This window comes from Cladophialophora carrionii (genome assembly GCF_000365165.1).
Source record: "Cladophialophora carrionii CBS 160.54 unplaced genomic scaffold supercont1.6, whole genome shotgun sequence".
Lineage (NCBI taxonomy): Eukaryota > Fungi > Ascomycota > Eurotiomycetes > Chaetothyriales > Herpotrichiellaceae > Cladophialophora > Cladophialophora carrionii.
The window spans coordinates 1,889,005-1,913,830 of record NW_008481831.1 but is presented as its reverse complement, the minus strand read 5'-3'; the positions used below and the strand labels follow the sequence as shown (position 1 = coordinate 1,913,830).

The following is a 24,826-nucleotide window of genomic DNA, read 5'->3' as shown; positions in this document are numbered from 1 at the left end:
TTGATGGCGGTCCGGAGATCAATCAGTCGCATTTGGGAGTCATGAAAGATTGGAGTTGGACAAGGCTGCGCGGAAGCCTCGTCGGCTATTGAGGTGCGGCGGCAACCGACGACTATTCCACTTTTGGACAGTCCAAACAATCACATGCGGTGGTCTGTACATTTCAGTGACCACAAGTACATTATCATATTGGCCATACTCCAGCTTGTCGCATTTGTTTGTCCTTCGCGTATTGGGCTAGCTCTGGGCCACCACACGTTTCCGTCAAGATGAATTCACAATATCGGAACTCGATCCAGCAGCAGCAGCGAGTGAAGAAGAAGGAAGAAGAGCCCGTGGATTTCATGAGACTTGTACGTCAGATGAATCCTTTGCATGAGGCCTTGCTGACAGCAGATTCAGTCGGACAAAGAAATCGCATCATGCATCAGCGAAATGGGCATCCCCTTCCAAGCATCCGACATCCTCAAACCCAACCCTCAAGTCATCCAAATGGTCTTCGAGCACCTCGGCGAACTAGTTATGACCACCACACGGGACACTCTTGATCCTGCCATGCGCGCCGCCGCCGAAGACGTGTGCTCAGAGTTCCCCGAGATTGTGCCCGTGGAAACACGATTGCTGATGGGCTTCTTTGTACAACTGAGGACCATGCTCGAACAGTGCGGAATTAACGATTTCTCCTTCAGCGACCTGGTTCGCCCGACCCACGATCGTCTGGCCAAGATTCTGTCCTATGCCATCAATTTTATTCGATTCCGGGAAACCCACACCAGTGTCATTGATGAGAACTTCCACAAGGCCGAGGCCACGAAAGCCAGGATTGAAACGCTGTACACGGAAAACCAGGACATGGAGCAGCGGTTGGAAGAGATGAAGCGGAACAGAAAGGCAATGGAGGTTGCTGTCAAAGAGAAGATGCGACGAAACGACGAATTGAAGGCCCGACTGTTGGAGCTTCGTAAGGGTCAGGAACGAGTCGCAGAGCAGCTGGAACGAGCCAAAGCTGAGAAGGCCCGGTCTCAGGCGACGCTGGAGGAGAAGACGGAAAGACTTGTACGAGCACGACAGGAGAGCGAGAAGTTAAGGCCCTATGTGCTTCAGAGCCCGGCCGCGCTGCAGAGTGCTTTGACCGAGCTGTCGGACAATCTGGTGCGGGAAAAGGCTCAGATTGATTCCTTGGAGCGCAGATGCCGCGCTCTCCAGACTTCTGGTGACAGCTTTACCGTCGTCCAGAACGATGTGCACGCTTGTGTCAAAGTGCTCGAAGAGATCGCGGTGGAACTTCAGAAGGAGGAGGAGGAAGACGCACGGGCGGCAAAGAATCGTGATGCTCTTGCGGAGCGGGGAAATAACGTCCGCGAGGTCGAGCAGAACGAGAAATTGCTCCAGCGGCAGCTGAAGAAGTGGGAAGAGCGGACCGAAGAATTGAGGCGAAAGCACAAAGACCGAGACGAAGCCAACAAAGCAAAGATGGACGAGTTGAGAGAACTTCAGAAGCACCTCCGGGAGGAACGAGCAGAGAAGGGTCGCGAGATGGAGAGGAGGAAAGTGAGGATCGAGCAAACGGAGAAGAAGGTAAGACTTTGCGCCACCCTATCTACCGACGTGTTCATGCTAATACCTCGCCAGATGGCTGATCTCAAGGACAACATCGAGCAAGAGGTCCACTCCGCACACGAGGAATACCTCAAACTTGAGTCCCACATCAAGCTATACATCACGGAAATGGAACAGAGCATATGAGCTGCTTGCTTTTTGCTTTCTGCTTACGACGCGCACGACAGAGTTGACGAGCTTGATGGATGGATGGATGATACCCGGTTGTCATGGTTCGACGCGCTGATTTTAGGCGTTATAGAGTCTGGGTGGGCAGGCATTTCCCAAGCACATCCCTAGGCTGCTCAAACAAGCATTTCTTCCTCAGAAAGACGGCTGTCCTGGCTTTTTCCCTCCACTGTGAACCACCTAGACGCGACTTTCATCACTGAGATGGTGCGGCGGCCCCAATTTTGACCCGCTTCACCTATCTTGATCGCTGCGCTGAGCAGCTGAACCTCAGCCCTCCAAAGCGCTGCACCACGGTGCGGATCTGAAGGGTCCCTGATATCCTTGCATTCCACCAGCTTCAGCGCGCGACCCGTCCGGTGGGTGGCAGAGACGGCAGTCGCCAAGGTCTGTGAGAGTCCTTGCAACGTGAACTCGGAGGTGCCGTGGTGCATGGCCAGCAGGTTGAGGACTATGATCGGACCGAGAGTTGGAGAGGATCCTGTCAGAGTGTGCACCAAGCCGGAGAGATAGCCCCGAAGAACAGTGATCGTTGGGCAGAAGATGAGGTTGACGTGCTGACTTGCGCTCAACACGTGGAGACTTCTTGACAGTAAGATGTGGTCCGGAGCCGGGGAGATGGGTTCATCTTGTGCGTCGTTGGCCTCGCGACGGTGGTGATGGAGCTCTGCTAGCACCTGACTGACGAATGCCTCTTTGGCCGAACATATGATCAGGTCAATCTGAGACTGCTGGGACTGCGGAGTCTGCTGGATGGTGTCCTCGAGGAGCTGCAAGATATAGTCGTGCTTGGTCCAAATTGCATTCATGAAGGCGCTGTGTAGTCATAGGCGCGCTTCCTGCCCTTCGCCATCGTCGTTCCCATACAGCTACTCGCACAATTGATTCGGGTTCAGAGACCGACGTGGGTGCGTGGCCATCAGTAAGAGATGAATGAGGGGCTTGGCAGCGACCGAAGCCTTGACGTCGCCTGCACCAAGCAAAATCAGCTCGTCTCTCTGACCCAATCTTTCACGTCGCACAGCCATGTCACGGTGACACAGACCTGAGCAGAGCAGCGACATCTCGGGATGGAGTCCGTCTCCCGTGTTGCGTCCTTGATGGACCCAGGTTGGTCACCATGGACCCATCTTGGCTTCAGTACACTGATCCCACCAAAGCACGAGACCTCACGGTCGAGGCCGCCCAAAGCATCTCAAAGGCCCTCAAAGGCGGAAGCGCGTCTGCGCGGAACAATATCCCCGCCGCAAAGCTCAAGGCGCTGCTCGACAGCAGAAGCGACCGCGATATTCTCGATGGCTTGAGACGGGTTGTTGCGGTATGGCGTAGAACTGTGCCTCGAAATGCGAACCCTCGCTCCCACTGATCACGCAAGCAGATGATTTACCAGAACAAACCCGCGATCACGTACTTCTCTTCCGTCGTCAAGAATGTCGCGAACCCCAACCTCGAGGTCAAGAAGCTGGTCTATGTCTATCTGCTTCATTATGCCGAATCCGACCCAGACCTGGCTTTGCTGTCCGTCAATGCCATCCAGAAGTCTCTCACAGACCAGAATCCTCAGGTGCGGGCGCTGGCCTTACGCACCATGTCGGGCATGAGAGTGCCTGTGATCAGCCAGATCGTGTCCCTCGCGATCAAGCGTGGCGCCGGGGACATGAGTCCAGTGGTCCGAAAGGCCGCTGCTCTGGCCATACCAAAGTGCTACAACCTCGATCCGAACTCGCTGCCACAACTGCTCGACTATATTTCGATTCTGCTTGGAGACAAGCAATACTACGTCGTCGGTCCGGCCGTGCAAGCCTTTCTGGAAATCTGTCCCGACCGAACGGACTTGATCCATCCGCACTATCGAAGCCTAGTCAAGAAACTTGTGGACATGGACGAATGGAGCCAACTGGGGACGCTGAAACTACTCCTTTTCTACAGCCGACGGTGTTTCCCACGGAGAACTCAGCGGGTCACCAAAGTCAACAAGAAGGGCTTCTATGATGACGAGGCGGACAAGACGGCGGAGACGGAGGAGACGATCCAGGTGTTAGATCCGGACTTGGAACTGTTCCTCAAGGCGTGTCGACCGCTACTGCAGAGCCGGAGCTCAGCCGTCATCATCGCCGTGACGGGTTGTTTCTTGTACTTGGGCACGCCCGAGTATCTCCGGGAGGCCGTTGGACCGCTGACGGGACTGATGCGCGGCCCACCTGAAGTGCAAGAAGTGGCTCTCTGCAACATCGTGCTGGTGGCTCTGGCGGCACCGGAGCTCTTTGTCCTCTATGCCTCGCATTTCCTCCTTCGAGCAAACGATTCGCCGCAGATCTGGAGACTGAAGATCGAGCTTCTAACCCTCATCTTCCCGCACGCGGCGTTGCACCTCAAGTCCATTATCCTAAGCGAGCTAGAGCACTTCTCGCACTCGTCCGACATTGAGTTGATCCGCGAGTCGGTCCGGGCCATCGGCCGATGCGCGCAGTCCGATCCGAAAAACGCCCACCGGTGCTTCAAAGTTCTGTTGAATCAGATCTCGAGCTTCGACAATGTGCTGGTCTCGGAAGTTCTCACCGTGATGCGGCACCTCATCCAGCAGGACCCGGCTTCGCATCGGAAGACCGTCGTCCGCCTGGCTAGGAACCTCGACAGGACGACCAGTCCCGAAGCCCGCGCCACAATCATCTGGCTGGTAGGCGAGTTCGCGAGCCTCGACCCCGACAACAACATCGCGCCAGACGTGTTGCGCATCTTGGTCAAAGGGTTCGCGGACGAGAACGAAACAGCGAAGCAGCAGATCGTCTTGCTGGCCGCCAAAGTCTACCTGCTGTACTTGCAGCAGAAGAAGGACGGTATCCCACCGTCGCCGCCGGACTCAAACACGAAGGATGACATGGGCGAAGAAACTCGTGAAGCCCTGGATACTCCAGTAGCTGACGCTGACCGGCACCCAATCCCCAACTTGTGGAACTACATCCAGGTGCTCTCCCGGTACGACACGTCTTACGACCTGCGCGATCGGGCGCGCCTGTTCAAGGCCCTGCTCGCGAACCCGTCGTCCGTCCAGCTGGCGACGTTGCTCCTTCTGGCTCCGAAGCCCGTGCCGCACTCGCCGTCCCCGTCGGAGAGCCGCAAAGGTTTGACACTGGGCAGCACCACCCTCGTCCTGGGCAAAGACGTCGCCGGCCTGCTCGGACTGCCGGGCTACGAGGAATTACCCGCCTGGGTCGCCGAGGGGTTGGAGCCGGATCCGAAACTCCGAGACGCCGGTGACGGGGCCGACAAGGACGAGTACGTGCCCGTCGGCGCGAGGAATACCGGCTCGGTCGCCGCGAGCAGGCGCCTCGAGGAGGCTGTCAAGGAGCAGGGGCTCGAGAAGGTGGTCGCGGCTGGAACGGCCAAGGCGAACACCAAGCCGAGGACTCTGGATGATTGGTTGGCCGAGAGTGAAGAGGAAGGAGAGAGCGAGGAGGAGACCGAGAGCGAAGAAACGGATGAAGAGGAGGACGATGAAGAGGAGGACGACGAGGAAGACGACGACGACGGAGAATCAGAAGAAGAGAGTGAAGGGGATGACGACAAGGGCGTGAGAAGGGGGTTGATCAGCTAAGTTTTAGCTAGTTACAGGCCTACTCTCGCGCCGTGAGATATTGCATACATACTGCATCCTTGACTTCGCTATGCAGGAGCAGCACCATCAACAGCAGCAGTAGCAGCATCAGAATCTCTACCAATGGGTTGTTTGAACCTGCGCGATGCAGACGCAGTATGCGCGACCGGTGATGGTGCCGCGACAGGACCCTCGTCCTGCATGTTACGCCCCGTACATACTGCAACAACGCGCACCACCACACTGTCATCTCCGCGATGCCAATATCACTCGCACGCCCGGGCCCAAAGTCCTGCCTCTGCCTGCCAGGCTCCTGACCACGGGCCCGCGCACGCATGGACTTGACTCGAATATAACACCCGAGACGAAGCCATTGGCGTTCCCTACAGTGGTGTACTCACCCGCAAGCCACCGTCGCGGCTCGCCGTCTCTGTTTTGGACTTGGGATGACGAGTCGATGCGGTGCTAATGCTAATGCTCGTGCTCGTGCTCGTGCTGATGATAGTGCTGGTGCTAGCGCCACTACTAGTACTCGCGCTCGAGCTGACGCCGCTTCATACCCACATGTCGGGTTGGCGTGGCGTGATTGCCGTGCCTGTGCCTGTGCCTGTGCCTGTGCCTCGCGCGCGCCGTCTTCACGGCATAGTACGTGCTCACGAAGACGTAGATTCCCGTGCCGATCAAAAGCACCAAGCCCATGATGGAGGACCGGGCAACGAGAAGCCTTGTGCCTGTGCCTTTCCGCCTGCTATCTTCTGCCCTCTTCCGTCCCTTCACTGTGCGTGTAGGAGTTCGGGGCAGGGAGACAAACTTGATAAATCCCACGGTCTTGTGGCGAAGGTCGAAAGCGGGAAGCGTCAGGACTGAAATGGACTTCCTTGGGCCACAGGACGATTGCTGGGCTAATTAGATGTCGGGAAGAAGTGCTGGTATTGAGACGCGATGTTCTGATGAGAGGGGCACTTGTTGTCGAGCCCCGGGTCTGAGAGTAGCGACGCCAAATCCTCTGCTGGGCAATGAATCTGTGCACGCGTGTTGTATGTGGCGGCCGCGAAATAGATGTATCAACGCAGCAATCCTGTTGGATCGATGGTATGGTCAAATCGCTTTGGGCGCCGTGACTTGAGTTGATCGCTGTTCGTGTTGTAGATGTGTGAAGAGAGCGCGATTCCGCATCCGAGTCCGAGTCCTAAGGTGAGAAAGGCATGTAACAGCCCGTATTTGAGCGGCTCAGGAAGTTTTCGAACGCTTTATATACTCTGGAGAGGGGAGTGTGAGCAATAATTAGGTCCTCATTTCCAAACCTTGATTTGATTATGGCGGCGACGGTGCGCGGACCAGAGAGCGGTAGAACCAGTCAACGCAATCACAGACAAGGATGCTATGAGTGGCTTCCAATTGATATGTTGTGATTGCGAAAGAGCGTCATGATACGCTCGGCTCCTGAATCCTCAAAGGCTTTCAGCCCTGCCTTCGTCGATCCCAGCGGCTTTCATGTTCGAAAAGACGAGTACTCAAAAGAGACGTAGGAACCCGCGGGGACGACACGAACCCCACACGCTCAAAGGTAAGAATCCGGAGCTGGAAAGATATGTCGACGCGTGGGGGAGTTCTCTTGCTGTAGAAGCGAAGCGAAGTATTGGAGAGGTAAGTTGCTGGCTCGACGCCGTCCTTATATGTGCCGTGATGGTTATGGCGCGGCATAACGACTATCACAGAGCCATAGGGGGAAGTCCATCAAGTCAGAAGACTTAAAACAGGAAGTCTCGGACAAGAATATACTACCTCGCTTCGCAGTTGTATGTAGAGACTGGGATAAGTGAGAGTCATACAGGGCAAGCCGAACCTCAGCAGCACCTCGTTTTTTGATGGCGTACGGAGTAACGACGGCGCTTTTGCGACTTGAGAGGCAGGCACTGAGGCAGTCCTTTTGGTGTTTCAGGGAGCCTGGTATGAGGGATATCCGCGTGCTCACCGGTATGATGAAGCAAGTCTTGGCGATGGTGGCGGACGAGTCGGCGCGCGTACTGACGACACAAACTTCGTGCTCTTAAGAGAGATCCGCTTGAAAAGGCACAGGACACGAGGTATTCGTGATGGGGTGAACATCATCGGCAACCCCTCCGCTCGTCTCGGAATCCCCGATTCCCTTCTTCCCTGGCGACAGAGTCCATCAGGTCCGACAGGTACATAGCAAGCAAGCTGAACAAGTTAGTACGCACTAAGTTCACCGCCGAAGAACGGGATGCTGTGGCGACTTGACCTCGAGATTCTCAACGCCGAGGAGCAATGATTTCTATATGCGGGAGGGATCGCTCGTCGTGAGGGGCGCATCCCATGCTTCTGAGAGACCAGCATTCACCCGGAGAGAGGACATGTAAGGTCTCTAACGAGGACTAGCTCGGCGGAACCGGTTCCAGGAAACTTGGCCAAGTCTTGTTGTACTACATGCAAATAGATCGTCGCGTACGACAGGTGTGGGATTGATTCGACGTGGGTGAAATGCACGTAGGCGCTCTTGTTCTTGCATTATCGCACTTCGGCGTTGCAGTATGGTAGATAATCTGAAAGTTTGGATGGCAGCACGAGAGACGGAACTGAGTCCGGCTCCTCCGTGCTCAAGCGGTCGCGGAAATCTCGAACCTCTTCCCAGATTTCTTGTACTGCAGACTCGTCACAGAGAGCGTGGAGTGGCGGGTCTTCTAGACGGTGAGACAGATTGGAGACCTGTAAACCTTCAACATCCGGTTGAGGATGAGATCGAAAGGAATTCTGGGTGTTGGGGGTGGCCTGATGGCTTTCTATCCGAGATGAAGTCAATGTTGTTTTGTTGGAGCAAGCAAATGCTAGACCCACGTGAATCAGTGTGCATGGTGTGATTTCATACAGCCCTACCGCGGGACCGGCGGGACAATGACCACGGTGTAAGTCTCAGGTTTCGTGATCCCTGCAAACTGGGGCATGCAGTGTTGAAAAAGTCGTTGTTTACAGAAATTGCGTGGCCAGGTGGTTAGGAAGTTCTTCTCACAATCGTTATCGATAAGATCGTTTTGTAACCGCGCCATGACGTCATACTGCGGTGACCGCCGCTTTGAGAGCGCGTCCTGCGACTGCTCGGTGAAGTAAAACGGTACATTCTCGCGACGCATCTGCTTGCCGGCGACGCAGCTGGGAGCAGGATAGGCATGCTGTGTGAAGAGATCGAGCTGCGGAGAGCAAGGAAATCATGAGAGTCGCCGATATCTGTGTCGCTGGGAGGGGCGTTTATCCATGGCTGATAAGAATGCAGCCTTGTCGTGTGAAAAGGATCGCAGACTCGTGGACGACGAGATCCGTGTAAAGGGTATGGTACTTGTAGGACTCGACCTCAACGGAACAGCTGTATGGTGCAAAATGCTGCTATTGTAGTCGCGACACGGTTTATCCCATCTGCTTGCGATGCCAGGATGAAGCGAGGAGCACGCACACCACTGATCGGTATCAGACGAGTATTTTCTCAGGCCGAGTCTCTGTTGAAGGTGAGAATATGGGCTACGCATATGATGGCCAAGGGCCCTGCTGAGCTGCTGCGATTTGATCCGTGGGAGAACGGAGGAAGCTTGACACGAGCAGCACGAGCAGCATACCGACACAGTAGCCACCTTCGCAAGAAAGTCGGCCGGCTTGCTAACAAATCCCCCTTCCGCGCATAGAAATTGTTGCTCCTCGGCGTGTCTTGTTGGTATTTTCGGCTAGCGGACTTGCCGGAGCCTGGGCTATTGATATATCTTAGACTTCAAATACTATAGTTTCAATGTATATAGTGGATCAGACGAAAGACCTCAACACACCTAAAATCGGGTTGTGCGGCCACAGAATTCTGTCCCTGGCCCGGTGCTGTTGACACTTCAGAGAAAGAATTTCCGTAATTCTACAGAGTACCAGGTACTCGGTGACCCGGTGCAAAGATACTCGTCTCACCTCGTACCAGAGACGATAATTTTACTCGCACGAGCGTTGCGCGAAACTGCTCACGTGTTGCTTGTACCGTCAGGCCCATCTCCACCACATCGTGCAGTCTTCGAGTTCGGTGTCGCGGTCATTCGCTAGCGGAGACCATCCAATCAGAGACTGACGCCCGAATCCCAGACAGCTTACAGGAACTACCTCGTACCGGCGCCATGGTTTCGGTTAGGGACGAGACTTGTGGTGATTGCGGGACCTTTCCACCTCGCCTCGAAGACCCCGGAGGTGACGAGTGCAACCGTGCAGCAGCCGTTCTGCTGTGTGCTGACAGGCCGTTCGCCGCACGCTCCACGGGAGAAACCGAGTACCCAGTACTCCGTACGCAAGATTTGACCACCCCAGAAGACTGGCTCGTGAGACTTCCTACTATGGTTGGGTTGGCGTCCCAGGGAGTCCTTTTGTCTTCGGCAACAACGTGTCTCTTACCCGCCCCCAGGGGTTGCGTCAGGCCCCGGAGAGACATGTTACAATCCACAAGGCTCGAGTCAACCACATTGGGAGGTAGTGTCGGGGTTATATCTCCATTCGACAGTCCACCACTCCTTTGAGGGATGGCATTGGATCATGGAGCTTCACTTGGTCGACGCGAAGTGACGATGGCAGCGTTATCGACCGCCCAGCGCCTGTTCAGGGCAAGCCTTGATTCTGACTGGCCGCTTGCTGTCATACATAGCGCCCGGTGATGCGCGCAGACGGCCCAAGCGGTTTCTTGAATTTAGGGATTATTCCTTCGGCTCACTGATGAGGAGAAGAACGGTTGTGTTCACGGTGAAAGGATGAGCTTGGCAGGTAAGTCAAAATGTCTGGTAACTTCAGAGTCCGCTCCGGAGCCTTTGCGTTGTCCTGCAGGACACGGTGGGATGGCTCGTCGTCGAAGGACGGGTTACATACACCGTCGAAAGTGTGACTCTTGTCGATCTCATGGTTGACTTGAAACGCTTCAAACTTTGTGCTGTTCGTTGCGTCGGAGCGAGGATCACTTCCGGTTCAAGCCGGTGCGCCGCTGGCACGGCGCGCTTACCACCGTGCTCACTACATTAGAGGGAGCCGTTCGCATAAGCCAGGATCAATAGACTCTGTTCGACAGATGATCCCGTCTCCCGCGCTGACGGTGATCTCAGGGTTCGAGGAACAATTTGCACGCATCGACTATGCGTGGGTAAGCCCTGGAAAAAGCAAAACCACGTTCTGTACAGTGCCGACAGGGCAGTAACTTTTCATTCCAGGCTGACATCGATCTCATGGTCTTGCCATGTCTGTCCGATGTCGAGCTGCCCGAGTGCTTGAAGCCCATCGTACCTGGACTAATCCGGTTGCAACCTCAAGACTTGTACATCTGAGGGGAGTCCGCAGAGACCAAATTCGGAGTTTCATGGAATCGATTAATCGACACGTGAGAAAGGCAGATTGGACCATAGAGTAGAGGCTGTTGTTGTTCATCATTGGGATCTTAGTCCTCAGCTTTGGCATGGAGAGTACCCCAGGCTGCATATCGCCAGCAACATGTATGATGATGCGGTCTTTCTACACAGTCGTCAGCACTGGGCCCTCTGCTTCCTCTGTACAACCCCGGTGACTTGACGACGGGAATCCTTATCCCTCTCCCTTTTTCGTTCTCATCTAAGCCCCAGTATCCTATCCCTTTTCTCCGAGCCGGTACTGGTGTCCCTTGCCGCTGGCAGGGTCACGACACCCAAACAAGCTTCAATTCCAAGCAAGCATTTCCGCTTTTTGCGCTCAAAGAAATCCAGTCTCCAAAGGGGGAATATTGTGAATCAAACACCGTCAAACACCAATCTGTAAAGTTTTCAAACTGGAACGCTCAGATCAGAAGACAGGTCGTAGAAAAGTCGTCATTGCATCGTGAGAATGCTCGGATAGTCGCAACGTTGTGCGAATAACTGGCAGGCACAAGCCAATGCTAGCTTACTGCTGTTGATTCGTCTTGAATGGGTGCCCTTTGTTCAGCGTCTCTGTCCGGTGTTGCTGCCGGTCTGGACTGGGAAGGTCGAGCCTGGCTCTGTTCCACAGTGATTGATGCTTGGTGGATGCATCTATCGCAGATCTTGTGGTGACAGTTGGGGCACTCTTCGACATAGATCTCGAAGCCAGTCTGACATTCGTGACACGTCCCACTGTCGGCGTTTGTGAGGGATGCGTTATTTGGAGGTTGAGGCAAACCATCGTCCGCCGTGTCTTGTAGGACTTTCGGTTTGTCCTTCCTGGGCGGATACCGGGAACATCGGCTACAACGACGGTGCTGACATCCAACGCAGACTCTGTCTCGGCCGAAGGTGGTTGAACAGTTGTGACAGGTGTATCTGACCCTCATTCGAATGCTCTTGTGGACTCTCTCATGAGGGACTTTAGGCCGTCTGTCCCATTCGGTTTCGTCTAGTTCCAGGTGATACCGGGCGAAGACCGCCTCGACCCTGCTGAGCGGCATCTGGCTCTCTTGTTGTAGATCGTCGCGGATGGTATGCGACGGTGGTCCTGGAGGCGGACCAACTCGCTCGATCGAGGTTGGAATCTCGTCGTCCACTTCAAGAACAGGTATAAATTCGAAATGGTTTTCCCTAGGAAGAAAAATTAGCAATGGCTACGAAGCAGGCGACACAACTGACTCCTTCGGCGTATGCGCAGCTTGGTCTTTCTCCGGAGGAACAGAAATAGGCGCAGTAGGTGCAGTCGTCGTGGCAGCACTGGCAGGTTGTGTGTCGGCCAGTCTGGGTCTGAAGGGTCCCCTCAACTTATCCCAGGCCGATTTCAATGCACTATATCCCTTCCTGAATGGTGTGTCTCTGTTTCCCATTGGATAAAGCAGAGTGAGTGGTCTGACAGAAGAGGAACCATAGCAGGGAGAGGGTGATTAGTGGTAAGGCGATGGGTTGAACGAGGGAGCAGCAGCAGGTGGCGTCGTGGTACGCTTATTGGGTGTTGGAGGTACCGGGGGATTGGTAAGATGGTCAAGAACCAACGTCAGGTGTCAGACTTATTGGTGGTAGAATTCCGAGCGTGTGGATTGGAATGTGACTTGTCGGGGAGCAGGATCCTGGGCGCCTCCAAACTGCGACCCATTGACTCGCACAGACGCCTCGCAAAAGCGTGCTTCCGGGAACAAGGACGGTTTCGCACAACGGGATCAGTGTGATGTTGGGAATACGGGGAGCGCAGGAGTCGACACAAAGCTCAAGATAGGTAGGTGCAATGTCCGAAATCGTTATAATCCAGCGAGTGGTGCTTCGAATCTGAGGGATCGTCACTCTGTACAAGCTAGTGCCGGCAAACCTCCAGTTACGTATGTAAATTCGAGGGACGGCATTCAGCGACAAGAACGAATCGACAAGTGTTGTCAAAACTGTGGACAGCCGATGGTGTCGAGTCGAGACAATATGAGAGAAGGGCGTTTTGAAGCGCTGAAGAGACAGAAGGAGTGGGAAGACAGGAAGATGTGAGCAGTGCTGAAGGTGTGGAGATAAGAGGAAGAAAGGCAGAGGAGAACCAACGGGGCGTGGATTGTGGCCCGTGGAGTTGACCTTGGAGCGTCCGGCGATGATGCTGGAGGACGCATCAAGCGCACCCGAGAACTGAAAACACAGACAAGTCTGGGGCCCGGCATGCTCTAGGCTGCCAGCTACCAGTGTCTAGGCTCGCGGAGCAACTGCCCCAACCAACAAACGGAGGAGCTACTTAAGAAGCTGACTCCATGGCTAACAATCATGTGGAAACGGAGGAGCACGCTCAACGCTAAAGAGTCATGGCCGCGAGCATAGCCTGGACGGCATGATTCAGGACCAGGAACCAAGATAAGGGATAGGCGGATCATGGTCAAACACCGTCAGGCGAGTGGTCGGGGCGAAGTCGCACTGCCGGTGAGTTCTTTGCATGAAGATTTCGATTAGAGCGGTACCATTCGACCACCACGTCGGGACGCCCGCAGCGCCGTTATCTGCACTGTCGACCATGAAAAGACGACCCCGACAGCCCAACTGAGAAGCTGCAGGAAAGCTGCTTCAAGTTAGGCCTGAGAGCCCGTGCGTAGGTTTCAGCTAGGGCCCAATTAAAGAGCTCGCTAAGGACGCCTGAGAACCGGTGCTGTGGCCTCGGGACAATCCAGCTCCTCGGGTACAATGCATGTGTCAACCCCGGCAGCCGACAGTGCTGATGCTGGGTATAAAGAGTGCGAGTGGAATGATGTTGATGTTTGTAACTTGTGAACCGGCAGGTTATCTATCTAGATGCTGCAGGATCCGGGAGATCCTGTCTTTTGGGGATGCAACAACCGCTGAGCTGCCGATGATCGGCGCTTTTGAGATGCTGGGAGAGCCCTTTCGCGACAGCGCCAAGTGTCACTTTGGGTACCGTTATTAGTCGAACTCTGCTGCCCATGTTCGCACAGAATCGTGCTTGCCTTTCAACAGACAGGAGTCGAATGGGTGCCACTCGTCAGAGAAGGGCGTTTGTATGATGGGCTTAAGCACTGCTTCCATTCTGGCTCGGCCTTTCTGTCCTTGTCTGCGCTTTTCCTCTGCTGACTTGCCCGTGGCTGTTACTTCTTCGGGCGCAAATTGCGCCGGTAGCTTCTGTCATAGGCGAGCTTGAGCCACGCGAGCTGCAGTCGCCCACTATTTACGTACGAGTTACGAGTACCATGCACGCAGGCTACCAAGCCTTTCCCCTGTGCTGGGGAGAGTGGGGAGCTTTGGCACCATTTTGAAGTTTCATTCCACCTGGAGCTTTTGCAACTTCGCTTGACGAATCCCTCGGCGCCTCGCAAAATCCGGTGACAGAGCTGAACAGAGAATCTGAAGCGGCTCTATTGCACGAAGAAGTCATAACATGCCTGTTAGTTTTCATCCAGGCACCAATTGGCAAACGAGCGACGGCTTTTGACACGCTGAAGCGAGAGGAAGATAGCCAGGAGGTGATTTCCTCTCAAAACGGTGGTGAAAGGGGAATTCGTCCACAACTTACCGTAGCGGGATACCATCCCTTCCACAAAGATGCCACTACAAAAACAGTACTCCGTACATAAACGCGGTCTTATTCGATTGTTGCGAGACCATTCATGACGAGAACGAGGCCGATGGGTTCTTACTTGGGGCAATGAAGTTGTTTCCTGACCCAGAACACAGACGTAAACGGCGACATTGTTGATGTCGTTGCTGTTCGCCAGACGTTCAAGGGCCTGGGAAAACGTCTCGAACACAGGCAAGCTCGTCTAGCTAGACACCATCGACTCGTGGCAATCCTGTGCACTCCCACGCTGCGTCGCTTGGCTGCCACATTCTGCTTGGTTCCGTTTTGCACCAAGGCTCGAAATCCTGGCACACCAACCTCAACAAAGTCGAAGCCTCAACAGGGGCGCTTTTCGCGTACTGTACCCGCCGCACGGACACTCAAGGAAAAATTGCTATTGTGGTCTCTTTCAACCCACGTGCATTGAATTAAAACAGCGATGGCTCCGTATGTGCAATTCTTGTCCCGGAACACGCGGTACATGGTTATACTTTCTGAATTACATGAGAACTATCAAAACCTTGAGCTTATTCCTTGTTTGACCCCAAACTCTAAGATCCGACAACGGGAATTCAAGGTGCACAGGCCCCTTACCCCGGATCAGCAGGGACAGCCAGAGCAGCTTAAGCGGCCTCCCACCACCGGGGAGTGGCCGGCTCTAAATGAGTCTCGGGCGCCTTGGCCGGTTGCATGGTGCTGTCTCAAGCAGCACTCGCGCACAGTAATGCATTCCATTTGGCCAATAATCTGTCTTCTCTCGAGGCCGTCCCGAGGCGATCTTATTAGCGAGCCCGAATACGAGGTACGATGCATACTTCCCCCATAATGATGCGTGCAGCGTTGTCGAAGGTTTGGAACAGGTGAACAAAGTATTAAGCATTGGTGACGCTTTCAACAATCTCTTGCCGATCTCCATGGTGCAAGCTCGATTCATCTCGAGACTAGTACGGGTTCCGTGGTACGGCTTCAAGTACGGAGTACTGACAGTCAGCCAGTGCAGCTTCGACATCCTTGCGGCCAAGCATGGATCTTCTGCCTCTACTTGCCCCACGAACCCAGTGGTTCTACGTGTAGAGCGACGAAACTTTGTTGCTGGTAAATAATCCGCGAAATACTCAAATTAATAATGGCACGGCAATAGACAGAATGGAAGAGCCAACACGCCAAATAATCCATTCATCCGACAAAAACTCGTCGCTGGAAGATCAAGAGAGTAGGCCGGCCTATGGCCCGTGTTTCTGTTGCTTCTTGCTTCGGCAAGCAAACAAATTCTTCCTGAACATTGCCTCGAGCTTGCCTTGCCAAGCAGCACCGCTGCAGATCGCTACAGCTGCATAAGCATCCTTGAATGGCTTCTTCGCGTATGACAAATACCTGGGCTTCAATGGCCCAGCAGAAGCAAACGACAATTCATTATGCGGTCAGTTGGGCAGCACAAGGGCGAACAGCGACACATTCAAGAAAGGATCAGTATGACAGACCGTTTCAGCTTCATATTGTGTCAAGGCATCCATGTTCAGTTTCCTCACCCTGAAGCTCCGAGTTTATCCCTCTGTATCATGCTTGTTGCTGTTTCGAGCAGAGGGCAGACGCTACCTAGGCCGTCCCTCGCAGGTTTGGCGACAGCGTATACATTCGAGTGGTTGTTTGGCCACTAGAGGGGTCGCATATGGCGAGGACCCGGCAGACAGTTCTTGTGAGGGCTCTGTCCTCACATTCCGATCCAAAAATCCCACCATTTCTGAGCACAGGTCAAACAGTTGGCTAGTTTCCTCAACCACATCTTGTCTCTCATCATCTGTCAGATCCGAGGCTGCTGCTGAGAAGCCGATCTTGAACTGTTCTTTGAGTTGTTCTCCCTCCACATTGGCATGAACGTGGTCCGGAAACTCCCAGAACGACAACGGTAACGCTTCACCCAGCCAGAATTCCACGCCGGCTGAGACAAGCCGGCTCCTGATCCATCGACCACCATTGAACAGAGCGAGGTACATTGTCCAAGCATAAGCGAGCAGGACGTGCGGTCTTCTCAGTAACGAGCTCTTGACCCTCCGATAGAAGACTTCCGCCTCTTGAGCCAGAGACTCAAGGTCCTCAGCTTCGCTGCGCCCCAGCCGGGATTTTAACACTTCGATATCACTTTGCAATCGACTCTTCCTTAAGAGCTGAGGCAAATACATGCTCTGGTACATCCAAGCCAGCCGTTGGTTTGCACGGCTGCAAGCAAGTTGTACTGTCATGAAGTCTTCAAACGCAGAGTATATTTGCCCGTAGAGTATCATGCCTTTGGCGTAGTGGAGTGGTCTGTCGGCATGCGGTGGTAGACATAGCGGCAAATGTGCCATCACCAGCGTGTTTAGGACATGATGCTTCTGGCGCGTTCCGGTGCGAAGTTGTTCTGGCAACGAAAGTTGTGTGCTGTCACCTTGACACGCTTGAGAGGTCATGTTCCAATATCCTGGAATCAATCACTTTTGCTTGTCATCGACCTCGCCCAAAAGAAAGGTCTAATCAAGCGAGCAATTGTGTCCTGAGGTGCAGCTGGGTGGGCAGCAGATTAATGAGAAATCACCGGATCCAGCGGTGACAACGGACGTAGCACGCTTCGCCGCCAGTGAATGCAGGAAAGTAGAAGGGAAGAACAACAGCGCACAGCAGCGTCGAACCGAGCCCATAGCCTGACGTGCCTGACCTAGGCTACGGCTGGGTTTTCCCTATCGCCATGCTGCTCGCCACCTGTTTCAGATCGTGAAATTCAAGAAACTCAAAACGGTGATGATTGTAAGTCGTGATTTGGAGTTCGCGTCGGCGTAATGACGACATTACAGCAGCACGGAATTCGTGGTGGGGGCAGCCGACACGTGACGCGGCGGGTCCTGGTTGAATCTCGGCTACGGAGCGATTCCCGTAGATGTGCCGGCATGAAGTAGGCTAAATTACTTCAAAGGCGCTGGAATGACAGAGTAATTCAACACTGACGCTCACTGTCATCTAATTTGGTTGATAATTGAAGGTCATCAAAGGTCGCAATTCCACATTCCACCGCCATCATGACGATTGGAGTAGCTATCCTGGGAGGAGGCATCTTCGCTCGCGAAGAACACAAAGTGAGTAACAAGCAAGGCTTTTACGATCAGTCTACTGATAATATGCAAATCAGCCGGCTGTGGAGGCGTCAAAGCACTTGACCCTGAAGGCGGTTTACTCCCGCTCTCTGAAATCTGCGAAAACCTTGGAAGTCGACGAGTCACAGGTTGATCTCTATTCTGACGACTCCGGTGCTGGAAAGTCACTGGACGACCTCCTGGCTCGAACGGACATTCAGGCGGTCATAATCGCCTTGCCCATCAAGAACCAGCCAGAGTACATTTGCAAAGTGCTCTCGGTGGGAAAGCATGTTCTCTCGGAGAAACCGGTTGCCGAGAACGTCAAGCAAGCCGCTGAGTTGATCAAGTGGTATCACTCGGAAATCAAGCCGAAGGGGGTGACGTGGGGTGTCGCTGAGAATTTCAGATACACCAATTCGTTTGTCCACGCGGCCGAGGCTGTGAAGGGCAAAGGGAGGCAGTTGACCTTCCGGTTGCGAATGCAAACGCTGGTTGACGGGGGCAAATATTTTGAGACCGAGTAAGTCAATCTCTGCATCGAGGTCGAATGGAAGTTGATCACTGTACAGCTGGCGGAAAGTTCCTACTCACCAGGGCGGATTTCTCCTGGACGGAGGCGTACATTTCACCGCAGGCATCAGAATGATGTTGGGCAAGGATAACCCGCTCGTATCATTGTCGGCGCATTCCGCCCAGCTCCAGAAGCACCTGCCTCCGGTCGACACTGTGGAAGGGACGGCAAAGAGCAAGCAAGGCACAGTCGGCACCATTTCAATATCATTCGGCACGACTCACAAGGGAAGCGAATGGGCTGTTGGCTGTGAGGATGGATTCGTCAGCATCTCGGGCAACAAGGTCACGATTGACGATAAGACCGAAGAAATCCAAGACGAGAGATCGGGGGTCCCACCTGAGGTGAGGGCGTGGGGAGAAGCGCTGGCTGCTGGAAAAGTCAATGAGCAACAGTCTCCGGAGGAGGCGCTGGCGGATTTGGAGCTCATCGAGGCTATGCTTAGAAGTGGTGAGCAGGGAGGTGTTGCGATCAAGCTGGAGCACCAGGAATGGTAGATCCAACGAAGAGAGCGTCAGCTACGATCGAGCAGGAGATAAGCGGCAGTGCGAGCCTACTTGTGCAGAAAATGCGTGCAAGAGCATTTGAGCTCAGTGTAAACAAACGTGACAAGGCTCAAGTGAGACGCTAAACCAGATTCGGTTGGGAGCGTTCTCGCCCACAGAAATCTGGCTTGGCGTTGCGAAATCCAGTTCGAACTTTTGAGAGTCCCGTGTCCGACACACTACGACCATTGAATCGCCCATTTCAACCCCAGACGATCAGGCAAGATGGTTTCCTCAGCTAAGCACGTCCCGATCGTCAAAAAGCACAAGAAAGTCTGTATTATCTGGACACGAATCGTACGCAAACACTGACGAACATGTGCAGTCATGGTTCCGCCATCAATCCGACCGGTTCAAGTGCGTTCCCTCAGCATGGAGAAAGCCAAAGGGTATCGACAACCGAGTGCGAAGACGGTTTAAGGGTCAAATGGTTATGCCATCGGTAGGTTGCAAACACAAAGCCAATTTCGAGTGGGAAGGATGAGCGCCTTTCGAGCACGCGCACGCACACACACATACGGGCATAGGCAGCAAGGACAAAATTGCAGAGGCTGATTTTTGAATCCACAGATTGGGTTCGGCTCCAACAAGAAGACCAGACACATGATGCCCTCCGGTCACAAGGCTTTCCTCGTGCACAACACCCGCGATGTCGAACTCCTCCTGATGCACAACCGAACCTACGCCGCCGAAATCGCATCTGCTGTTTCATCACGGAAAAGAATTGAAATTGTCGCCAAGGCGAAGGCGCTGGGTGTCAAGGTTACCAACCCTAAGGCGAAGATCACCACCGAGTCGTGAGCGGGTCGGGAATGGAGGCTGTGATATTGCGACTGTGATGGAGATGGTTTGCATGAGAGATTCTCATAAGCATCTTAAGCGAGAAAGGTCTACGACAGATGACAGGGACTGGTTTCATTGCGATGGCCTGGGAGCATGGAAAATAACAGGCGCGGAGCAACAACCAACATGAGACAAAAAAGAATCGATACAAGTTTGAAGATACCGTCAACCCTCATGCTGCAGTTTGGTCGTTGGACCCATCACGCCGGTAAATGCACAGGCAGATCCTCTATTTCAACCTCATGGGCGTCAGCGTCCCAGGGCTCCTTCAGATTACTAACTTGGTTGGAGCTTGTTGTATAATGACCTCCTCGCTGCTCTTGTCTCTCAACATGTGACGTCGTCAGAAATATTTTCATCTTCTCGTACAAAATGTGCATTCCAAGAGTACACGGTAGACGTAGAGCTTCCCACAACCCATATCCCGAGAAGAAGTGGCCTTGTAGGCGAACGATCGAAAAGTGGCACAAGGCTGCGGCAATTACGGCGCGGCTTAAGCACGATCCACCAGACAGTTTCCTGCCCTGACTCCTCTTTTTCATATTACGAGTACAATCCTGCCATAGTCCCGTCGAGGCCACGGTAGCAGGACTTCCTCTGCTCCTCCACCCACCGCTGGCTCCCTCACCACGAGTTCTTGCCTACTTGGCAAAGCGCGGGCGATATCCAAGCCCTAGCATGGCCCTGACCACGACCGAGATCAAACCCTCTCCATTCTACGATGATAGGAAACCGCTCATAGATCCACCGGCGGTTGCGGTGACGCCCTGCGACCCATGGCCTCGGCCATACTACCTCGAAAATGGCCTGCGGCGGGTCGCTCCATACCACTACACATACAACACATTTTGCAAACAACGATGGCGTGGGCGTGAAATCCTCGACATATTCGCGGCCGAGTTTCGCGACCGCACCCGCGAATATTACAAGCAAGCGATAGAGTCTGGCCGGATTTCAATCAATGGCAAGCCTTGTAATGATGTCCACACCATTGTTCAAAATGGCGATGTCATCTCACATACCCTGCACAGGCATGAGCCCCCGGTGACCGCGCAGCCCATACGAGTCATCCATGAGACGGACGAAATGATTGTCATAGATAAGCCTGCCGGTGTACCTGTTCATCCGGCTGGGCGGTACAACTACAACTCCGTGGTTGAGATCATGAAGGCCGAGCGGCATTTCTCCTTCAAGCCTCTCCCCTGCAACAGATTGGATCGACTCACCAGCGGTGTCATGTTCATCGGGAAGACAAGCAAGGAGGCAGAGATGATAAGTGAGAAATTACGAGGTCGGACCATGCGAAAGGAGTATGTTGCCAGAGTCAAAGGACGGTTCCCGGACGGAGAAGATTGGGATGGTGACTCTATGCGTGGTGGTATTGTGAAGTGCGAGGAGGCCATTCTACAGATCAGTCCGATCGTCGGTCTCAACCGTGCGCGAGCAAGCGGGAAGTCGGCGAAGACGTTGTTCAGACGGCTGGCATATTATCCCACGAAACCGAAACAACCAACGATGTCAAATTTGAATATTGCACAGTCAAACGGACACGAAGCAGCACAGCCTGCAGCGGCAGTACCTGGAACGGAAACGGAGGGATACAGCATCGTTCACTGCCTTCCTTTGACCGGGCGAACGCATCAAATCCGAGTACATCTGCAATTCCTGGGGCACCCGATCACAAACGATCCGATCTACAGCAACAGGGCTGTCTTTGGTCCCAACCTTGCAAAGAACGAGTCGACAGGCGAGAACGATGAGGAGATTGTAGCAAAGTTGAAGCTCATAGGCAAGACCGAGGTTGCCAGCTCGCTATCTTACGAGCAAGAGCAACTAGCAAAACTAGTAGACCAGACGCAGCAGATGACTGTCTCGGCAGCTGTCAAGCTGAGCGAGGCGTCGCAGTCACCCCGTCCAACAGAGTCAGGTCCGTACTTCAAGCCACTGCCCACTGGTACCTTGCACGCGGGATCGCTCCCCACCACCAATGGCGGAGACCCCGATGCTGAGTATGGTGCATTTGTCAAGGCGCACGATGAAATGGTGGCCGACTATAACAAGCGCAAAGGGGAAAAAATGACGGGCGAAAAGTGTTCAATATGCGACACTCCTTTGTACTCGGACCCGGGACCACACGAGCTAGGAATCTATCTCCACGCACTGTCCTATGCAGACGTTGCTGAAGGAAGCTGGAGCTACCGGAGTCCTGTGCCGCTATGGGCGCTACCACCAGATGGTTGTGACGGACCCAGCGACATCGGAGCTTGGCAGTATCGAGGCGACGAGGTTCTCGATATCGGCGACGAGAGGGAAGACGCGAAGGTGAAGGACCGCATAGGGCTGATGAAGAATAAAGGCCAGATCGAGTGAGTCGCTGGTGGAACCGCAGTCTCAAGCTCGTGCGCAATACAATGCCGGGGAAGGGAAAGTACATAGTGTGATGGTACGTGCTGCCTGCGACCAGAGTGTGCTGAAGAGCTTTGCGCCGGAAAGACCTCAAGCGAGGACACGCGGCGAGGGACTACTGGCGCGATTCTCTGTGGACATTATGAGCTGTCTCCAGCCCGGACCATTCTTCCTCGCGTACTTGATTCAGCAGGCCCTCTACTGGTTGAAGCCAATATGTGGTATGGGTGCACCGGACCTCTTCAGGAAGTAAGGGTTCGGTGACAATTAGGAGACTGGGAAGTGATCCGTTACGAGTACGGAGTACTCCGTACAGTAGGCGAGGAAGGGGACCAGGCACTCCAGCTAGAGACGGCGATGCACACCGAGCCATCCGGAGCATTTGCACCCCTGAAAGGAAGGGTCAGGGTCAGGTCGTCATCACACCATGACAGCTAGAGATATTACGGAGTAGCATCGTACGAGGTCTGGGTGAGGTCCTCCGTACCAATTACTGGTGGTGGTGGTGGTGGGTGATGCTGTTGTGGGTTGCTTGCCCCGGGAGCCCAGCCCCCCTCAACCTTCAAGCTCCAAGTCAAGCCCGTCCGACTCCCAGTGCATCTCATCTCCCCGATCATTGCTATTCCCAATTGCGCTACTCGGTAGCCTCACTTTGTCTTTCCCCTTCTGTGTTGTCGCGTTCCTCTTGCTCCGAGTGAGAAGCGACAAGTCGTACTTCTTGCATTCCTTATCTGAATTTCGTACTCAACAATAATTACTCGACCTGACCCGGAAGCGCTGCCGGCTGTCGCGCCCTCCCGTGCTCTCGTCCGCACATCCATCTTGCCTGTTCTTTGCGGCGCGCTGGGTTTCCTTCCTTTCTTCTGAATCCAGCCCCGACAGACACCACACTCTTCAAAGGCCATGGCGCGATCGTTACCCGTCAAACGCAATCCTCTTGTTGCGCCCGGCTCAGCGCCAGCTCGTCAGTCATTCTGCGCGAGAGAAGTGATTCGAGACTGACATGTATCTGTAGATGAAGAGCTCCTCGCTCGCAGGCGTCTGGGCAAGACGAAGTTGTCTGTCAAACCTGGGCAGATCGGAACGTCGAATGCGACAAAGGCGGAGAATCTCGGCCACTTTGAATATGCGCATTTGCGAGCTCCTCTCCCAGAAGACCTGACGGGCTCCGAGATATTCGCGTCGCAGTCGAACCAAGCTCACCCAGAGACTTATTTCCTCATGGTACGGAACCAAACAGCGAACGCATCAACGGCACGTCTGACATGTTATCGCAGAGGAGAAGTAAAGATGGGTTCGTCAGCGCGACTGGCATGTTCAAGATCGCTTTCCCCTGGGCTACGCATGCAGAGGAGAAGGAAGAGCGCGACTATTTGAAAGGCCTTGACGCGACCAGCGAAGATGAGGTCGCTGGCAATGTCTGGATTTCGCCCGACTTTGGTATGGATGCGTCGCAGATATTTGGAGCCCCTCGAACTGACCTGGTCCTGCAGCGCTTGAACTCGCCGAGGAATACGGCTTGAGCGATTGGATTCGCGCGCTTCTTGATCCCACGGAAATCACTCAAACACCTTCAAGCACTAAGAAGCCAATTGCAGCACCTCCCAAATTCGATCTTCCCGATCTACCTCCCAGCAAGACCAAAGGCCCAGCATCTACCAAAGGCCCTCGATCAAGGAGAACGAGGTCAGTGTCGCCAAGCAAAGCAGGGACTCCAGCGAGAGCGAAGGCGTCCCCTAGGAAGAGACAGACGAAAGCGCAGAAGGAAGCCAATATTGCTCATGCCGAAGCGGCAAGCGCATCGCTGCAGTCGGCATTGGATGATGCCGCATCTGTTGCACAGTCGGTCCTTGATGACGCTGCCTCGGTGTCCGCGGAAGGGACCGACTCAAAACTAGCATCTCCCGAAACCACGGTCTTACCGTCCCCGCCGACGACAAGCGCCGAGTCGGAGACGGTCAAGGTTGAGGTGGATCAGACAGTCGAGTTGGAGGGCAACACCCAGATTACACACACGAATGTTACAGTGGAGATGCCAGCAGGATCACCAGAGCTGCCTCTACCTGAAGACACGGAGAAGATGCTCGAGACAGCCAGGAAGATGGTTGAGGAGGCCAAGACCCTGGAGAGTTCTCCCAAAGTTTCCAAGAAGCGCAAAGCAGCAGAAGCAGAGCCCAGCGACATCGACGCCGAACTTCCCGCGCAGCCGGCAAAGAAGGCAAGAGTGTTGGAAGAGAAGCTGAAGAGAGAGAAGGTGAGGACACGAGCGGTTCTCGGTGTTACGGCCACCTTGGCTATTGCGTATGTTCTCTCTGCTTGATATTCCCTCGGTCCCATGCTAACATGCCAAGTGCCGCGATACCTTATTTCTTCTAAAAGCTAATGCGAGGGCTGTTGCGTTGTTTTTCAAATTATTGTTTTGAGATACCAGTGGTTGGAATTTAGCAAGAGAAAGCTTCGTTATCGGGAGACTGAAGCAATTAAGGGGGAAGGGGCATGATCCAGTCACAACAGATGTATGAAGCCTCCAGGCCTCAACCGTCGAAAGGATCCTACCAGCCTCCGTTTCCTTGGATCGAGGATCCGACTCGAGTCATCATTCCTCTTTTTAAACCGGATTTAGATGAGCAAGAGGAGTCCACGTTCCGGCCTCGAAGTTTCGTACCAGCAGAGACCCGCCTAGCCCCAGAGCTGGGTTGTCAGAAAAGCTTCTGCATTGCCAATGGAAATCCAGTTCGCAATAAGCTTCATCGCATGGGAGAAATTCTCCGAACCGCGCATTCCAGAGAGTTGCTGCGGTCTTTTGCCCCAGGACGAAGTTCCATACATGGTCGCAAGTTGGATCTCGCATTGGAGTAGCGGTTCCCTGGAGTAGGCGATGCACTGGGACTCATGATGGACTGTCGAAGGAGGATATGGGTTCAAACTCGAGCGCCATCTGTCAGCG

At 54.1% G+C, this 24,826-nt stretch overlaps 9 protein-coding genes across 9 annotated transcripts; 6 read left to right on the top strand and 3 right to left on the bottom strand.

Annotated features, from left to right (window-relative positions):
• Window positions 1-269: 269 nt before the first annotated feature.
• G647_07653 (uncharacterized protein) lies at window positions 270-1,746 on the top strand (the record flags this gene model as incomplete). Its single annotated transcript, XM_008731966.1, has 3 exons — window positions 270-353; window positions 403-1,578; window positions 1,633-1,746. The coding sequence occupies 3 exons, from the start codon at window positions 270-272 to the stop codon at window positions 1,744-1,746; spliced, it is 1,374 nt and encodes a 457-aa protein (XP_008730188.1).
• Window positions 1,747-1,904: 158 nt separating this feature from the next.
• G647_07652 (uncharacterized protein) lies at window positions 1,905-2,597 on the bottom strand (the record flags this gene model as incomplete). The annotated part of the gene is made up of 1 exon (XM_008731965.1): window positions 1,905-2,597. One exon carries the CDS (start codon window positions 2,595-2,597, stop codon window positions 1,905-1,907), a length of 693 nt encoding a protein of 230 aa, XP_008730187.1.
• Window positions 2,598-2,908: 311 nt separating this feature from the next.
• On the top strand, window positions 2,909-5,383 carry G647_07651 (uncharacterized protein; the record flags this gene model as incomplete). Its single annotated transcript, XM_008731964.1, has 2 exons — window positions 2,909-3,106; window positions 3,167-5,383. 2 exons carry the CDS (start codon window positions 2,909-2,911, stop codon window positions 5,381-5,383), a joined length of 2,415 nt encoding a protein of 804 aa, XP_008730186.1.
• A 5,926-nt stretch (window positions 5,384-11,309) lies between these two features.
• Window positions 11,310-12,200, bottom strand: G647_07650 (uncharacterized protein; the record flags this gene model as incomplete). Its single annotated transcript, XM_008731963.1, has 2 exons — window positions 11,310-11,964; window positions 12,004-12,200. 2 exons carry the CDS (start codon window positions 12,198-12,200, stop codon window positions 11,310-11,312), a joined length of 852 nt encoding a protein of 283 aa, XP_008730185.1.
• Window positions 12,201-15,999: 3,799 nt separating this feature from the next.
• G647_07649 (uncharacterized protein) lies at window positions 16,000-16,854 on the bottom strand (the record flags this gene model as incomplete). The annotated part of the gene is made up of 1 exon (XM_008731962.1): window positions 16,000-16,854. The coding sequence occupies one exon, from the start codon at window positions 16,852-16,854 to the stop codon at window positions 16,000-16,002; it is 855 nt and encodes a 284-aa protein (XP_008730184.1).
• Window positions 16,855-17,457: 603 nt separating this feature from the next.
• G647_07648 (uncharacterized protein) lies at window positions 17,458-18,582 on the top strand (the record flags this gene model as incomplete). The annotated part of the gene is made up of 3 exons (XM_008731961.1): window positions 17,458-17,514; window positions 17,568-18,034; window positions 18,084-18,582. The coding sequence occupies 3 exons, from the start codon at window positions 17,458-17,460 to the stop codon at window positions 18,580-18,582; spliced, it is 1,023 nt and encodes a 340-aa protein (XP_008730183.1).
• A 273-nt stretch (window positions 18,583-18,855) lies between these two features.
• On the top strand, window positions 18,856-19,431 carry G647_07647 (60S ribosomal protein L32; the record flags this gene model as incomplete). The annotated part of the gene is made up of 3 exons (XM_008731960.1): window positions 18,856-18,903; window positions 18,956-19,072; window positions 19,201-19,431. 3 exons carry the CDS (start codon window positions 18,856-18,858, stop codon window positions 19,429-19,431), a joined length of 396 nt encoding a protein of 131 aa, XP_008730182.1.
• Window positions 19,432-20,151: 720 nt separating this feature from the next.
• G647_07646 (uncharacterized protein) lies at window positions 20,152-21,843 on the top strand (the record flags this gene model as incomplete). Its single annotated transcript, XM_008731959.1, has 1 exon — window positions 20,152-21,843. One exon carries the CDS (start codon window positions 20,152-20,154, stop codon window positions 21,841-21,843), a length of 1,692 nt encoding a protein of 563 aa, XP_008730181.1.
• A 939-nt stretch (window positions 21,844-22,782) lies between these two features.
• On the top strand, window positions 22,783-24,199 carry G647_07645 (uncharacterized protein; the record flags this gene model as incomplete). Its single annotated transcript, XM_008731958.1, has 4 exons — window positions 22,783-22,843; window positions 22,895-23,103; window positions 23,157-23,319; window positions 23,373-24,199. 4 exons carry the CDS (start codon window positions 22,783-22,785, stop codon window positions 24,197-24,199), a joined length of 1,260 nt encoding a protein of 419 aa, XP_008730180.1.
• Window positions 24,200-24,826: the final 627 nt, after the last annotated feature.